Source organism: Coregonus lavaretus, assembly GCF_964263955.1.
Source record: "Coregonus lavaretus genome assembly, chromosome: 33".
Lineage (NCBI taxonomy): Eukaryota > Metazoa > Chordata > Actinopteri > Salmoniformes > Salmonidae > Coregonus > Coregonus lavaretus.
This window is the reverse complement of record NC_140020.1, coordinates 2,595,311-2,612,867: the sequence shown is the minus strand read 5'-3', so window position 1 is coordinate 2,612,867 and position 17,557 is coordinate 2,595,311. Positions and strand designations below refer to the sequence as shown.

Genomic DNA, 17,557 nt, shown 5'->3' with positions numbered 1-17,557 from the left:
CTCATTGAAGGGCTTTTTTTCTAGCTTTGCACGACTTCAGCCCTGCCCCTAGGAGCCTGTTTCGAACTCGCCATGCACTTCACCCCAGCTACCGTTTGCCTTTTTTTTTTTGTAGGTCACTTGATGTCATCCTATGGTTGTTGAGTGAAATTCGAATGAGTTGGCGGTCATCCCGGTCAGTAGAGAGTCGTTTTCGCCCTCTGCCGGTCTGTAGCTTTGTTGTCCCCAATGTCTGCTGCTTGACCTTGTTCTTATGAACCGCCGTCTTTTACATGTTAAGGATGGAAGCAACCTGACGCTCACTGTATCCCTCTGCCAGAATTGAACCCTTCTATTCCTCACTCAACTTTCCTTTTCAACTCTTTTGGCATGGTCAATAGTTATTGTTTGATTAATATTACTTTTGAGGTACTATTAGCACTGTTTTTGCCATCCAGCTGGTCCTATTGCAAGAGGATAGTGATGACCACAGCAGTGGTTTTTATACTTTTTCTCGTTAAATAAGATTTGGTTCATGTGATCACCTAATCAGTACCTAATTCAGTAGAATGAGGTGTGCCTGTGTTGGAATTCAACAGACACTGGAATGGTATGGCTGTCCATACATGTAGAGATGCTGATTTAAGAAAAAGTTGCAGTTGTCTAAATTTTTTCCACAGCTGTATATATTAAAAATTACATTTAGCAGATGCTTTGATCCAGCCTGCTTCCCCCTGAGTCACAGCCACAGCCTGCTTCCCCCCCACACAGCCAAAGAACAGAGGGGATGGACACATGCATGAAACTGAAGGCTGTGGTCCATACCTTCATAGGGGATGCCCATTCATTCGGTATGACTCTCACACCCTTCACTCTCCATCTCGATTGCTTTCACCCATCATATTATTGCAGATGGAGAGGAAATTGGTGAAAAAGTGGAAAGGAATACGTATATTATTATGATGATGATGGGATGCATGTCTGTCTCTAGGTGTGGTTCCTGAGATTATCGAAGAGACCCTCCCGCTGACTCCTGTAAAGTGCATGAGGAGACGTGTCTCTGACCCCGGGTCATCCTGAGATGTCTCGCTGACGGAAGAGACGACCCCCTCAGAAAGATCCTGGGTTTGGAGGCCTTCCCAGATGTTCAGCTGCTCAGGAGCAACACATTTTGCTCCGGTACATTTAAACATGAATTTGGGCTGATGTCAGATTTGTGTGCAGTATGACAGACCATGTTTCATTATCACCTTACTGAAATCAACTTCTTTACCCAGGGCAACCAGGCTCCAGTCCCTCATCCCTGTTGGCCAGGTCTCCCTCCACCCCAGTGATGACCGAGAGCTGCAGAGTACAGAGCAAAAGACTCAAAGGTAAAATGAGTTTTGTATGCTATTCTGTTTTCTACAAAGTGAAGGAAAACAGAGCAAGGTGGGGTCCTACCCTACTTATGATAGGTGGAACTATATTAACAGTTTTAATTCCCTTTCCATCTGTCCTCAGAACGGATTGGGAAATGTTGGGTGTTTTTTCTGCCAAAAGGCTGAAGGGAGGGGACTTATTTGTCTTTTTTTTTTTTTTTGTCATTTAGCAGACGCTCTTATCCAGAGCGATTTACAGGAGCAATTAGGGTTAAGTGCCTTGCTCAAGGGCACATCGACAGATTTTTCACCTAGTCGTCGGCTCGGGGATTAGAACCAGCGACCTTTCGGTTACTGGCACAACGCTCTTACCCACTAAGCTACCTGCCGCCCTTGTCTGGGAAAGCTGAACCTAACCCCCTGGAAGAGCAGGAGACGCATCACTCTATAGTCTCATATCAAATGGATAGAGATCTATTCATCAGATGTAAAGGTCCATATGGCAGTTGTCATGGTTTTTATCATTTTGCATTGAAGATGAAAATGAACGCTTATCAATGTCAAATTGTAAAGACATTCTGTAATATCTTTGGAGCCTTTTTTTACTGAATATTTCATTTATTTCCCTGTAGCCCACCTGTCCAATATGTCTGTAAAACTAATTATTTTAATAAATAGGCCTATTTTTAATTAATTTTCTTTGGGTCAATTTTATGAAAATTGAGGACTATTTTAGCCACAGCTTAGGCTATTGCAAGTCTGTCCGCTAATTTGTAAAGCACACGAAAACTAATATGGCACCCTGATGCGCTAAATTATCGACATTGTGTAATGTCATTAACGGAGATTTTCGGTGCCTGCCAAGAGCCGGTAAGGTAATGGCGCGAGGACGCCATCCCGAGCTCTTCCACCCCGCATCCAGGATACACGGTAAGGAAACGATGCATTTTGAAGTCAGATAAATATCGCGTAGGCCTTTTCGTTGTGTACCAGTAGCCTATGAGATTGAAAATATTGCATCTGAATATCGTTTGATATTGGTGTATCCTAAATCTTGCCTATGGATAACTGTTGTGGCCTCTGACTTTAAACGATGGCGCACCTACATTTTGTTTTCACAGAAAAGAGGCAAACGCACGTGTATGCCTTAATCAAATAAACCTATATCTGGAATTATTGGGCTAATTAGGATAACGCGTGCTACATTTTGCCATGTATTGGGCTATATTAAATGTATTTATTTTCTAGACATGATTTACAAATAAACGCTTAGCTTACGTGGGTCATTTTAGATGTATTAAGATGGTTCTAGGTTATGCCCATGTCTACATTAATTTGGGCATCCGCTGTTTTTAGACATAAAGCGATTCCTATGGTCGAATGGTGTGTGATATTATTAGCCTAGGAACAACAATATGGTGTACTTGCACCTGCCTTCTGTGAGTCAACTGTTACATATGGGTTAATGGTGGTTTCTGTCAGATGGACTTTCCTCTGAAATATAATTAGAACTACTTTTTCAGTTGCATTTTCCACTAAATGCATTAAACCTATAGCATATAGGCCTGTCACGCATTGTAAGCAACGTTATTTGTATCTCCCTATTGCGGACAGAGATGGGTTCGGCGGTCAGGTTGAGTAGAGCCGTGCTGCTGAGCGTTCTGGTGTGCATGGCGCGGCAGGCATCGGGCCGGAGCCTCCGCACGGCAGACCAGGTATCTGAGGTCGACATTCAACGCCTCCTACACGGCGTCATGGAGCAGCTGGGTATCGCTCCGCACAGGGTCGACTACCCCGCTCACCAGGCCACCAACATCGTGGGTCCCCAGAGTAGCCAGGGTGGGTCAATTATTTATTATAATAATCTAGGAGTTAAAGGAGTTGTCTGTTTTTAGTCATAGTGGTGTAATAGTTGGCTTGACATAAAGTCTATCTCGAGCTTGTTGTTTAACTTTACTTTTTGCTTCATTGACAAAAAAAAACAACAGTAACTGGAGTGTATCTGACATAATTTGGTTGACTAATTGTTTGGTAATCTAACACTGTACTTATAAAACAAGTATGACCTAGTGTAAAACCACCAGCCTAGTCCGTGTATATCTAGGGTGTCTCATGATTTGGCATGAGAGTTATGTCTAAGAAATATATTCTCCACTCTATTGCAGACTATTTTCGGTTGTGTAATTACACCACAGATCTGTCTTGTGCCCAGTTCATAGCCTTGGTTAAATTACTCGAAGCTGCATCCCATATGGTCAAACGTAGTGCGCAGAATAGGGTGCCATTTGGGACAAAGCTTTAATGGAATTTAATAACAGGTCTACATCAATGTGGACAGGCAAATAAACTATTTATTATACCAAGGCTCCTGCCAAATGTTCAAGAGTATTAAGGGGATATATTATGTGGGGGAGAGAGCATGCATGTCAGAGAAATAAAATGTTTCGCCAATGGTTATAGTTTCCAGTACCATTGTGGAGATTACATTTACATTTCTGGTATTGGGTTTCTGTACTTTGGATTGTGTTTGGAGATGGAACATGTACAGTGCATTCAGAAAGTATTCAGACCCCTTGACTTTTTCCACATTTTGGTGTGTTACAGCCTTATTCTAAAATTGATTAAATACATTTTTTCCCTCATCAATCTGCACACAATACCCCATAATGACAAAGTGAAAACGGGCTTTTAGAATTTTTTGGAAAATGTATTAAAAACAAATGCCTTATTTACATAAGTATTCAGACCCTTTGCTACAATACTCGAAATTGAGCTCAGCTGCATCCTGTTTCCATTGATCATCCTTGATGTTTCTACAACTTGATTGGAGTCCACCTGTGGTAAATCCAATTGATTGGACATGATTTGGAAAGGCACACACCTGTCTATATAAGGTCCCACAGTTGACAGTGCATGTCAGACAAAACAAAGCCATGAGGTCGAAGAAATTGTCCATAGAGCGCCGGGACAGGATTGTGTCGAGGCACAGATCTGGGGAAGGGTACCAAAATAATTCTACAGAATTGAAGGTCCCCAAGATCACAGTGGCCTCCATTCTTAAATGGAAGACGTTTAGAACCACCAAGACTCTTCCTAGAGCTGGTCGCCAGGCCAAACTGAGCAATCAGGGAGGTGACCAAGAACCCGATGGTCACTCTGACAGAGCTCCAGAGTTCATCTGTGGAAATGGGAGAACCTTCAGAAGGACAACCATCTCTGCAGCACTCCACCAATCAGGGCTTTATGGTAGAGTGGCCAGACAGAAGCCACTCCTCAGTAAAAGGCACATGGCAGCCCGCTTGGAGTTTGCCAAAAGGCACCTAAAGACTCTCAGACCATGAGAAACAAGACTCTCTGGTCTGATGAAACCAAGATTGAACTCTTTGGCCTGAATGCCAAACGTCACGTCTGGAGGAAACCTGGCACCATCCCTATGGTGAAGCGTGGTGGCAGCATCATGCTGTGGGGATGTTTTTCAGCGGCAGGGACTGGGAGACTAGTCAGGATCAAGGTAAAGATGAATGGAGCAAAGTACAGAGAGAGCCTTGACAAAAACCTGCTTCAGAGCGCTCAGGACCTCAGTGGGGCGACGGTTCACCTTCCAACAGGACAATGACCCTAAGCACACAGCCAAGACAATGCAGGAGTGGCTTCGGGACAAGTCTCTGAATGTCTTTGAGTGGCCCAGCCAGAGCCCGGACTTGAGCCTGATCGAACATCTCTGGAGAGACATGAAAATAGCTGTGCAGCGACACTCCCCTTCCAACCTGACAGAGCTTGAGAGGATCTGCAGAGAAGAATGGGAGAAACTCCCAAATACAGGTGTGCCAAGCTTGTAGCGTCATACCCAAGAAGACTCGAGGCTGTAATTGCTGCCAAAGGTGCTTCAACAAAGTACTGAGTAAAGGGTCTGAATACTTATGTAAATGTGATATTTCTGTGTTTAAATTTGCAAAAATTGCTACAAACTTATTTTTGCTTTGTCATTATGGGGTATTGTGTGTAGATTGAGGGGGAAAAAAACAATCAATTTTAGAATAAGGCTGTAATGTAACAAAGTAGGAAAAAGTCAAGGGGTCTGAATACTTTCCGAATGCACTGTACAGAAATAACAACATAGATATCTGCGCTTAGTATTGTATTCTGATATTTATTTCACTTTTGACTTGCGCTAATCACATTTTAAAGAAGCAGTCCGGGATCTTAAGCACGACAAATTTGTAACATATTGTAGGAATTGGATTCGTAACATATCATACGAATTGGCTGATGTAGTACACAATTGGATGACATGGTACACATAAAACGGGGACCCAGTTTGGTTTGTGAGCACCACTTTCAAAACTACTGGCTGAAATTAAACAAGTTCTGGAGCATCACTTTTAAAATGTAAAAACTGTAGTAAACATGCCCCCTCTGTCTCTGTCCCTGTCAATGACTAAAAAATTTCCCAGTCATGTTCTGTTTCCTCCACTAGGTGGAGCCTATGAGGGGCTGCAGCACCTGGGTTCCTATGGAAACATCCCCAACATTGTAGCTGAGCTGACAGGGGACAACATCCCCAAAGAGTTCAGTGAGGACCATGGATACCCCAACCCTTCCAACCCATGTCCACTAGGAAAGACAGGTAAACAAATAGCTATATGTCTATTGTTTGTGACAAGGATTTCTCCTTTAGGCTTGGTGCCAAACGTTCAGTACCATGACAGTTGTCTTGCAAGACCACAAGACATCAAGTTGGCTAAAGCAGAAACAGGCTTGCACTCAGCGAGGCTTTATCCTTTGTTTCTGTGTGGTTGGTTCTCTGTCCCTGTCTGCTGTCGTAGCTTCAGATGTATCTGATGAATCCTACTACTTGTCCCTCACTCACTGTTTCCTGTTTGTGTTGCGTTGTTGCTGCAGAGATCAGTGGCGGTCAGTGCCGTTTAGGGAGGACCATTTTTCTTCTTCTCATGAGCATGGCCTTATTTCTATTACAGCATGTTGGATGACTGTCATTACATATTCCATTCACCCAGTTCAATGTAACATTGATAGGTTTAGGCTACTACATGATACTCAAATGTTCCCTATACCCATCATGAGGTTGCAACAACCCTATGAATGAAAGTTTACAACGTAGATGCACACAGGTCGAGAGAAAAATGTGAGATGACACACAGTGACACATGGACAGACAGTGACACATTCAATGCCGCCTTGCACACTCTTGCCTGCATCTAGCTGATCTAGGGTTGTAATCATTAGTCCAACAGTTGCAAACGAGAGTTTCTATTGGACAAATTCTGGTATTTTGGAACAACACATCAGCTGAATGTGACCAGGGGGAAAAAACCTTTCCAAGCCAAACCATATCATAACCGCTACACACAGCCTACATCGTTGTCCCCATATTAGCTGAAGTAACGTCATAGTCAACATAGCTAATAGAACTAATGCGTTAGTAAACCCGCTACAATCATGCAGTAACGTTAGTGTACAGTCAGTAAGCAGTTACACTGGCGGGCCCCAGTGGCAAAACATTTATAAAACCAAAAGCTTACCTTGACTTGTAAGAGTTCCAGTGTTGTGTTGGATAGTTATAGTGAGCTAGCTAACATAGCATCCCTCTGTTTGAGCCGGGTGTTTGAGTAACTAAACTAGCCAGCTGCATTTGCTAGCTAAGTAAGTGAAACTTATTTAGTTTTGAAGAAATTAATTTGTTAAACTATTCTTTCTCTCTTTGAGTCAACTACTCAGCACCGTTTATGCAGTGCTAGCTAGCTGCAGCTTATGCTTTCAGTACTAGATTAATTCTCTGATCCTTTGATTGGGTGGACAACATGTCAGTTCATGCTTCAAGAGCTCTGATAGGTTGGAGGATGTCATACGGAAGTTACTTTGTAAGTCTATGGAAGGGGGTGAGAACCATGAGCCTGCTAGGTTTTGTATTGAGGTCAATGTACCCAGAGGAGGATGGAAACTAGCTACCCTCTGGCTACACCATGGTGCTACCCTACAAAGTGCTGTTGAGGCTACTGTAGACCTTCATTGCAAAACAGTGTGTTTTAATCAATTATTTGGTGACATTAATATATTTAGTATAGTTTTATCTAAAAAGGATAACTTTTTCAATGTTTTACCTTTTATTTTCTTCTGAAATTCACTGAGGAGGATGTTCCTCCTCTGAGGAGCCTCCACTGCTGCAGATGAATCTAGAGTTTGCTCATTTGGGCAAAAGTCCATCCTCCACCCTCTCCTCCGTGACCCGGAAACCGATGAGTGGTCGAGGCAATGTCAATTTGTTAGTAGGCGAACGGAAGTGTCCTCCCCTCCGCGACAACCACCTTTCATCGAGGATAGTCACACGTGTCCTATCTGAGTCCTTTGCGGAGGAGTTTTGAAATCTGCCACACCCACTTTGAATCAGCTGTTTTATCTGAGGAGAAAAGCATGCACACGTTTATCGTTTTATCTATAAAATGTCTTGCACAACTAACTTCATTTGATTTAGACTTTACACATTTATTTTTGTGATCCACCCCTGTAAACTTAATTTTCCTGACGACGTGAGTGGTTGAGTCTCATTTCATACAAGTGCATTTTCATCCACATTCCCTCTCCTCGATTTACCTTCAACCTTTTTCAAAAGGAGGCAAGAGAGGACGCAGGAGTTGAGCAAATCCAATTTAGAAAAGGCCTATGACTATGTCCCGTGTGGCTCAGTTGGTAGAGCATGGCGCTTGCAACGCCAGGGTTGTGGGTTCGTTTCCCACGGGGTGCCAGTATGAAAAAAATTTACGCACTCACTAACTGTAAGTCGCTCTGGATAAGAGCATCTGCTAAATGCCTCGAATGTAGAAAAAAAAAAAAAAAGTAATGTCCTCTCTTTGCTTGTACTTTAGCTGCAGATGGTTGTGTGGAGAACGTTCCGGACACAGCAAAGTTAAGCAGAGAGTTCCAGAAGCATCAGCACCTGTTCAACCCAGAACATGACTACCCTGCTCTGGCTACGTGGGTGAGTGATTAGGGCAAAATTGCCTTCAGTGTAGGGGCAACTTCACCCTACCCCACTAGGCTTGAGTGGTTACAACAGAGCTGTGCCCCTGTACTATTGAATAAGTCCATCTCATCACCCTCTTTTTTTTTTTTGGAAATGTTTTCCCGTCCATCTGTGGACACTAGACAAGTCGACCATGGAAATGTCTTTGTTCCCCGAAAAGGCTCAAGCTCTGTGTTTTATGATCAAAGAAAAGCAATTTTGCTGTAAAACAATAGAAACATCATTCTTTGTCCCTAAACTAACTTTGTCAGTTCAGAATAAGGAGCTGTTGTACCAGAAACGGAAGGGGGGGGACCCAAAAGAAGTCAAAGGGTTATAACCGCTTCTTCTCCGTTTTTCCCTCCAGATTTTTGTTTTGTTTGTAAGCTTTTGTAGAAATGGTCTCTGTGCGACCAAACCACATCACCACCATTGAGCTGTTGTACCCTGAAGGAGATTATGCACTTTTAAACTCACATTGCTGGATTAAGTTGCATGTTGACCGACAATGTCCATTTTTAATCATGACTACTGAGGTCTTTCTTTTTCCTGAGCCAATGATCTGGAACACCTATAGTGTCTCTTTATCAACACCTTTTTTTTCAAGAAGAATGTCATTTAAGATTTAATTTTTAACCCCAGCACCACAACAAAATGCCATATTTGCTCTCAAAAAAGAAAAGAAATTGTCCCTCTTTCTTTTATTCCAGAGTGTCAATAACCCCTACCTGATGGGTCAGAGGCTGGACAGCGTTGTGGCCAAGAAGTCTGTTCCCTACTACCCAGAAGAGGAGGAAGACTATAGAACATCCACCTAAACACATACTGCTGTTCTAACATTACTGCCCCAACATGTTCTCGTCACATATCTCAAACTAAAGTATATTAAAAATGTCATCACAAGTATTGGGAGTGTTCTCTAAGTGTTACTTTTTCACCATGATGTCATTTGTTGAACTACGTAGCCTACTAACAATGTTAGATACAGTAACAGAGAGGTATATTGATATGCACAACTTGTGTAAGAAATTATATATCATTATACTCTGCTGTTTTCAATCAATAATTGATCTATCAAAATTATTGTTACTCAGTTTGAGTTATTTTTGTGCCTGTGGTTCACTGTCATACAATTAAGTAATATTAGAGGGGCCTATGAAGCTGAAATGTGTCTGTTTTTATCAAACCAAAATATGCTGTTGATATTTGATACAATATTTAATCAAGTTGCTATTGTTTTGCTTTTTTGGCTCAAGCCATAACTAAGTCTCTTGCTGTGTTTTTTCTGATCATTTTGTGTTAATATAAAACAAATGATTTCCTCTGCAAGTTTCCCAGGCTTTAGTCAGTTTTTTGTAGGATCTATCAATCAGAGGATGAGGGGCGTTGGAGGGGGCGGGTACATCCCGCTACTGTACTTAAATCTGAGACAGTACAGCTAGACAGCAGTTTGTTTTGTCTCTTCCAAGAAGAGATCATACAGGAATACTTCTATTTAAGCAATATCTTAATCCCGCAGCGAATCGACCGTTTATTCCAGACATTTCAGTCTAAACCAGTAGTGCATCTGTCGAGTTTGTATAGGACACGGGTGAGTCAATCTAGCTATTCATCATTCTTGCTCAACCAAATACTATGTTGAAATTATCCTATTAGTCTGGTAACTGTACGCTATAACCACGTGGAAATGCATTAAGTATTTGGTATGACATTACTGCGTAAATCTTGCGTAAAAGTTATGCGTAATTTGTTCTCTGTTGATTTCCATGACTGATTTAAATGTAATCATTTAATAATATTCTATAGATAAGGATGAAGACGTCAACAGTCTTTGCCTCGGCCATGGTGTTGGGACTCTTCTGTCCGCCAAGGAGCGCAGCGGTAGGTGGCTTCCAGGGCGCCTTTCAGCATCCATATAAATACAATTCCAGCCCCAACGAGTCTGAGCGCTCACCGCAGCAGCCACCACAGAACGGATTTGTCTCCCGCCAAATGGGGCCAGTAACCGCCAATGACGAAGTTCTAGAATCCAGCCAAGAAGCCCTACACGTCACGGAGCGCCGGTACCTCAAACTTGACTGGTGCAAGACGCAGCCGCTGAAACAGACGATCCACGAGGAAGGATGCCTCAGCCGCACTATAATCAATCGCTTCTGTTACGGGCAGTGTAACTCCTTCTACATCCCGCGACACATCTACGAAGATGACGGTGCTTTCCAATCGTGTTCCACCTGTAAGCCGAAAACATTTACCACAGTCACCTATACCCTCATATGTCCCGGCCAGTCACCCAGCACCCGAAAGAAACGCGTCCAGCGTGTAAAGACCTGCCGCTGCGCTTCCATAGACCTGGATTAGACCTAGTTAAAGCCATAGATGGACACAGTCTCTGTTGGTTTGCTATCCACGGGAATAATTCAAATGTATAGAGGGACAGACAAAATGCATACAATTAAACGTGCTTCCGTTGCAAAAACCGAATATGCATGAGGGAGAAAATGTCCAATCTTAATCCTAAAAGGGGAGACCAAAACACAAAGAAACCAAGGGATGGAACTCTTCAAAACCATTCCAAAACCCTAAACTGGTAGTTATGCCAACCCCAACAGACTCCCCAGTGTAATGTATGGGACTATAATGACTGGTTTGGCATGACTGGTTTGGCATACTTGTAAATGGCTTATAGCTTCGAGCGTAATTGTTTTTTAATGATATTGCTGGCTTGTGCCTAATACAAATATAACAATATCACTGTGGAAACCAGAATTTGTCCATGTTTGGCATTTCAAATTAGGCGAAAAAGCCACACAGTGTTCGAATTTGACATAGACAATTTTTGTAAACCGTTATGAGAGCACATATCGTTTCCACTGTGTGGAATATGAGTTGGTGGATGCGCTCACTTCAGGAGCGCTAGAGGAGTGTGGTGTCAATGAATATTGGCTTTTCTTTTTAAACTTGCACTGTTAGACGTCACTTAATGTTCTTGCCATTGTATTATTCATGTATATAAAGTGGTTGGTGAATAAACTCATATTTGTACACGTTGTTGAACTGGGTTGGGTTGTTGGGGAGTTGTAATAACAGACTGCTGGTAAGATACAGTACATGTATTATGTTTACATTAATATGATTGACAGTGGATATGTAAGATGCTAAACTTATAAATGTATTATAAAACAGAAACAAAACTTTTGATATTGAATATCAGAAAACAAACAGATAGACAACTGAATTTCAAATCTACATGATCAAATCTATATTTCATAGAAAAAGTTTACCATACAATCTAGATACATTGTCTTATTAATTTGACCAGTTATTAATCAGTTATTATATTATTTATTTTTTACAGGAAAGTGCTAGGATGATGTGCAGAATCAAAAAATGAACATGAAAATATTTATCTTATTGCCAGTATCCCGTTGGTCAGTGAATGCATCTGCAACTTTGTGACCTCCGAACCATAGTATGAGGGGTTTCCTCTAGTGTCCAGCGAGGGCAAGTTCAAAGGGCATCGAGGACAGTACAGTGTTCCAGGCTTGGGCCATAAGAGGGTGGGCAGGAGCAGAGACTGGTATGATCCTGATCACCCTGTGAGGTGACGGGGTGGTGACGGGGTGGTGACGGGGTGGTGACTGGGTGGTGACGGGGGAAGGTGGGAGAAGTCCCCACTCCCCTCACACATCCACTCCCCTCACACATCCACTCCCCTCACACATCAACTCCCCTCACACATCCACTCCCCTCACACATCCACTCCCCTCACATATCAACTCCCCTCACACATCCACTCCCCTCACACATAAACTCCCCTCACACATCCACTCCCCTCACACATCAACTGCCCTCACACATCCACTCCCCTCACACATCCACTCCCCTCACACATCCACTCCCCTCACACATCCACTCCCCTCACACATCCACTCCCCTCACACATCCACTCCCCTCACACATCCACTCCCCTCACACATCAACTCCCCTCACACATCCACTCCCCTCACACATCCACTCCCCTCACACATCCACTCCCCTCACACATCCACTCCCCTCACACATCAACTCCCCTCACACATCCACTCCCCTCACACATCCACTCATCACTCTTCTCATCAATGTCATCTCCTCTCTGTCCTGTTCTGCCCCCCCTCACACATCCACTCCCCTCACACATCCACTCCCCTCACACATCCACTCATCACTCTTCTCATCAATGTCATCTCCTCTCTGTCCTGTTCTGCCTCTCAGCTTGTGGCCACCATGTTTGCTTCCTTCTGGCGCAGTCTCTCTTTCTGTCAGGGCAGAGAAAAGGGGTTACTGTTTGCCATTAGGGACAGTAAGCAAACTGTCTCCACATACTGTACTGGCTTTTGAGACCAAGTAAGTCAATAAGTAAGCTTTGTCCAAGTAAGTCGTTAAGTAAGCCTTGTCCAAGTAAGTCATAAGTAAGCCTTGTCCGAGCCAGAACAGCCCATAGGGGGAGGAGCCTATCACACTTTTGAGGCCCAGTCGAAGAGTTATGCGTGGAACAGTAATTCAATTATGCAATCAAAAGCAGGTTCCTGGGATAGATCAAAAATATAATATTTCCTGTAAACACTGTTTTGTTGAGCCTGAATCCAAACCTATAAAATGGATGATGCTTTTAACTTAACCCCAAAACCTGGTTAGCATGATAGATGATTGATTATGATCCTATCTATTGGACTGTGCAGTGCTGTGGTACTGTTGCTTTAAACCCATAGAATTACAGTGGGGAAAAAAAGTATTTAGTCAGCCACCAATTGTGCAAGTTCTCCCAATTAAAAAGATGAGAGAGGCCTGTAATTTTCATCATAGGTACACGTCAACTATGACAGACAAAATGAGATTTATTTTCTCCAGAAAATCACATTGTAGGATTTTTAATGAATTTATTTGCAAATTATGGTGGAAAATAAGTATTTGGTCAATAACAAAAGTTTCTCAATACTTTGTTATATACCCTTTGTTGGCAATGACACAGGTCAAACGTTTTCTGTAAGTCTTCACAAGGTTTTCACACACTGTTGCTGGTATTTTGGCCCATTCCTCCATGCAGATCTCCTCTAGAGCAGTGATGTTTTGGGGCTGTCACTGGGCAACACGGACTTTCAACTCCCTCCAAAGATTTTCTATGGGGTTGAGATCTGGAGACTGGCTAGGCCACTCCAGGACCTTGAAATGCTTCTTACGAAGCCACTCCTTCGTTGCCCGGGCGGTGTGTTTGGGATCATTGTCATGCTGAAAGACCCAGCCACGTTTAATCTTCAATGCCCTTGCTGATTGAAGGAGGTTTTCACTCAAAATCTCACGATACATGGCCCCATTCATTCTTTCCTTTACACGGATCAGTCGTCCTGGTCCCTTTGCAGAAAAACAGCCCCAAAGCATGATGTTTCCACCCCCATGCTTCACAGTAGGTATGGTGTTCTTTGGATGCAACTCAGCATTCTTTGTCCTCCAAACACGACGAGTTGAGTTTTTACCAAAAAGTTATATTTTGGTTTCATCTGACCATATGATATTCTCCCAATCCTCTTCTGGATCATCCAAATGCACTCTAGCAAACTTCAGACGGGCCTGGACATGTACTGGCTTAAGCAGGGGGACACGTCTGGCACTGCAGGATTTGAGTCCCTGGCGGCGTAGTGTGTTACTGATGGTAGGCTTTGTTACTTTGGTCCCAGCTCTCTGCAGGTCATTCACTATGTCCCCCCGTGTGGTTCTGGGATTTTTGCTCAACTTCTTGTGATCATTTTGACCCCACGGGGTGAGATCTTGCGTGGAGCCCCAGATCGAGGGAGATTATCAGTGGTCTTGTATGTCTTCCATTTCCTAATAATTGCTCCCACAGTTGATTTCTTCAAACCAAGCTGCTTACCTATTGCAGATTCAGTCTTCCCAGCCTGGTGCAGGTCTACAATTTTGTTTCTGGTGTCCTTTGACAGCTCTTTGGTCTTGGCCATAGTGGAGTTTGGAGTGTGACTGTTTGAGGTTGTGGACAGGTGTCGTTTATACTGATAACAAGTTCAAACAGGTGCCATTAATACAGGTAACAAGTGGAGGACAGAGGAGCCTCTTAAAGAAGAAGTTGCAGGTCTGTGAGAGCCAGAAATCTTGCTTGTTTGTAGATGACCAAATACTTATTTTCCACCATAATTTGCAAATAAATTCATTAAAAATCCTACAATGTGATTTTCTGGAGAAAAAAAATCTCAATTTGTCTGTCATAGTTGACGTGTACCTATAATTACAGGCCTCTCTCATCTTTTTAAGTGGGAGAACTTGCACAATTGGTGGCTGACTAAATACTTTTTTTCCCCACTGTACATAACTGTAATAATCTCTATATACACTGAGTGTACAAAACATTAAGGACACCTGTTAAATCCACTTCAATCAGTGTAGATAAAGGGGAGGAGACAGGTTAAAGATGTTTAAACCTTGAGACAATTGAGACATGGATTGTGTATGTGTGCCATTCAGATGGTGAATGGGCAAGATAAAAGATTTAAGTGCCTTTGAACGGGGTATGGTAGTAGGTGCCAGGCGCACCGGTTTGTGTCGAGCTGCAACGCTGATGGGTTTTTCACGCTCAACAGTTTCCCATGTGTATCAAGAATGATCCACCACCCAAAGGACATCCAGCCAACTTCACACAACTGTGGGAAGCATTGGAGTCAACATGGGCCAGCATCCCTGTGGAACGCTTTCAACACCTTGTAGAGTCCATGCCCTGACTAATTGAGGCTGTTCTGAGTGTAAAAGGGGGTGTAACTCAAAATATTTATAAATAAATAATTATTTTTACTGCTCTAATTGCGTTGGTATCATTGGAATGTGATACAAAACGAGGCAAAGGTGTGTTTTAGGACCATGCGGACGCCTCCGAGCGGTCGTGTAGGCTGTTTAGAGTGTTAATCTGACCGAATAAAAAAATATAACAAAAATATAAAATATAATGTCCCCCCCCCCCCCCCCCCCCCCAATTCTAAAACCAAAGTTACGCCCCTGACTGTATGTCTATCTTAAGTTGAAGTTGTGCTGTTCTCACCAGACTGTTAGGGTTGATCTTCCTAGTCTCCACCTTCTTGTCTGCTGTAATCTTCTTCACTGACAGCTGAGCCTCTTTCAGTCTGGGAGAAGGACAGGAGGATGGGAAAAGAGCAGGGTACAGGTTCACATCAGTTTCATAGTGAGAGTGCTGATCTAGGATCAGGCCCCCACTGCCCATGTAATCTTAGGCACTGTGATCTAAACTGATCCTAAATCAGAACTCTTACTCTGAGACGCTTGATACGTACGGCATCCAGAAGACAAGTAAACGTCAGCCTCAGACCCAGTAACATACAGGAGAACCGACAGACGTTCTAGATAGAACGTTCTAGATAGAACAATGTTTCTCACACATGTTCAGACAGACAGTCTGGTCCTGTGAAGGTCAGTTGGTAGAGCATGGCGCTTGCAACGCCAGGGTTGTGGGTTTGATTCCCACGGGGGACCAGCATGATGAAAATCTATGCACTCACTACTTTACCTCGCTCTGGATAAGAGCCTCTGCTAAATGACTCAAATATCCGTGGACCGGCAGCGTCTCTGTTGGATGTCTCACATCTTAGATCGCTATCTTTCTGATTTAGTCAATTCTCAAGGGGATATAGATATATAAGCAAAACAATACATAGTCAAATCCGAGTAATAAATATTGCATGCCACTTAGATGTTTTTATCCAGTGACTTACAGTGAATGCATATGTTTTTAGTATGTGTAAGTGATTAAATGATTCTACCCTAGGAGCTACAGTAGTTCACTGTGTTTGTAGCCGTAACTGACCAGGGTTCGAACCCGGGTCTTCTGAATGCCACAAGACTGAGCTTGGGAAGCTAATGCAAGTCATCAGTTCTCAGGCAAGGTTACATCACACAAGCGTGGTTCCGAATGACCACACACACACACACACACACACACACACACACACACACACACACACACACACACACACACACACACACACACACACACACACACACACACACACACACACACACACACACACACACACACACACACACACACACACACACCTCTCTTTAGAGATATTCTTGTTCTCTCTCCTCCACCTGGTCTTGAAGTCGGTACAGAACTCAAACCACAGCATGAAGAAGTGACCTGTCGCCACCTCGGTATCTCCTGTCTTCGGCTTCAGCCCTAAGAACGTCACCAGCTCATGGAAGCTGGGGAACGGACAGAGACGGGGAAGATGGTGTTAAAACTTCAGGACCATTGAATCTCTTGTATAATCATTGAATCTCTTGTATAATCATTGAATTACTGTCGACGGCACCTTGTGGAACTCTTCAATGGAACTTACATTGTTATACTATAAAGAAGGTGTGTAAGAGTAGAAAGAGAGAGTCGAGGTGTGTTTTCAAACCTTTTTTGTGCAAACATCAACTGGGCATCCACTTCATCTTGTTCTTTATGCGCTGCAAATGAAATATACACATTTAAATGAACATAATCTTCTTTCCTCTACATTCACCAGCATGAAAAGACAAGCACTGAGAACCCTTGTACTGTACAATGGTCTTGACAAATGCAAGTGAAAAGGAGCCAGCCAGACAACCTTTTTCTTCTTAAGAACACACATTTTACACGCAATTCTCCCACAAAAGGGGCTGTTTTGCTGCCACTTTCCAATTTGGTTATGTCTTTATCATAACAAACCTGTCCTTCTGTGTTTCTGTAATGGTCTGTGATTTTATTTTAATACAAAGACTTCTTAGAGCCATCTCTCTCTCTCTCTCTCTCTCTCTCTCTCTCTCTCTCTCTCTCTCTCTCTCTATCTCTCTCTCTCTCTCTCTCTCTCTCTCTCTCTCTCTCTCTCTCTCTCTCTCTCTCTTTCTCTCTCTCTCTCTCTCTCTCTCTCTCTCTCTCTCTCTCTCTCTCTCTCTCTCTCTCTCTCTCTTTCTCTCTCTCTCTCTCTCTTTCTCTCTCTCTCTCTCTCTCTCTCTCTCTCTCTCTCTCTCTCTCTCTCTCTCTCTCTCTCTCTCTCTGTCTCTCTCCCTCTCTCTCTCTCTCTCTCTCTCTCTCTTTCTCTCTCTCTCTCTCTCTCTCTCTCTCTCTCTCTCTCTCTCTCTCTCTCTGTCTCTCTGTCTCTCTCTCTGTCTC

General features: G+C 43.1%; 2 protein-coding genes and 1 pseudogene across 3 annotated transcripts in view; 2 read left to right on the top strand and 1 right to left on the bottom strand.

Annotated features, from left to right (window-relative positions):
• Window positions 1-2,956: 2,956 nt before the first annotated feature.
• LOC311108463 (neuroendocrine protein 7B2-like) lies at window positions 2,957-9,179 on the top strand (annotated as a pseudogene). The gene is made up of 5 exons: window positions 2,957-3,179; window positions 5,818-5,967; window positions 8,225-8,337; window positions 8,639-8,694; window positions 9,072-9,179. The product of its transcript is annotated as a neuroendocrine protein 7B2-like (transcript).
• Window positions 9,180-10,173: 994 nt separating this feature from the next.
• Window positions 10,174-10,719, top strand: LOC311108464 (gremlin-1-like; the record flags this gene model as incomplete). The annotated part of the gene is made up of 1 exon (XM_084151092.1): window positions 10,174-10,719. One exon carries the CDS (start codon window positions 10,174-10,176, stop codon window positions 10,717-10,719), a length of 546 nt encoding a protein of 181 aa, XP_084007218.1.
• A 1,889-nt stretch (window positions 10,720-12,608) lies between these two features.
• The window catches only part of LOC311108084 (formin-like), a gene marked incomplete at both ends in the record, with an annotated part of 38,320 nt that continues 33,371 nt past the window's right edge, over window positions 12,609-17,557 (bottom strand). Inside the window, 4 exons of the mRNA XM_084150726.1 lie at window positions 12,609-12,656; window positions 15,440-15,521; window positions 16,471-16,620; window positions 16,821-16,872. Coding sequence (XP_084006852.1) covers window positions 12,609-12,656; window positions 15,440-15,521; window positions 16,471-16,620; window positions 16,821-16,872 — 332 coding nt within the window. The remainder of the gene's footprint in view (window positions 12,657-15,439; window positions 15,522-16,470; window positions 16,621-16,820; window positions 16,873-17,557) is intronic.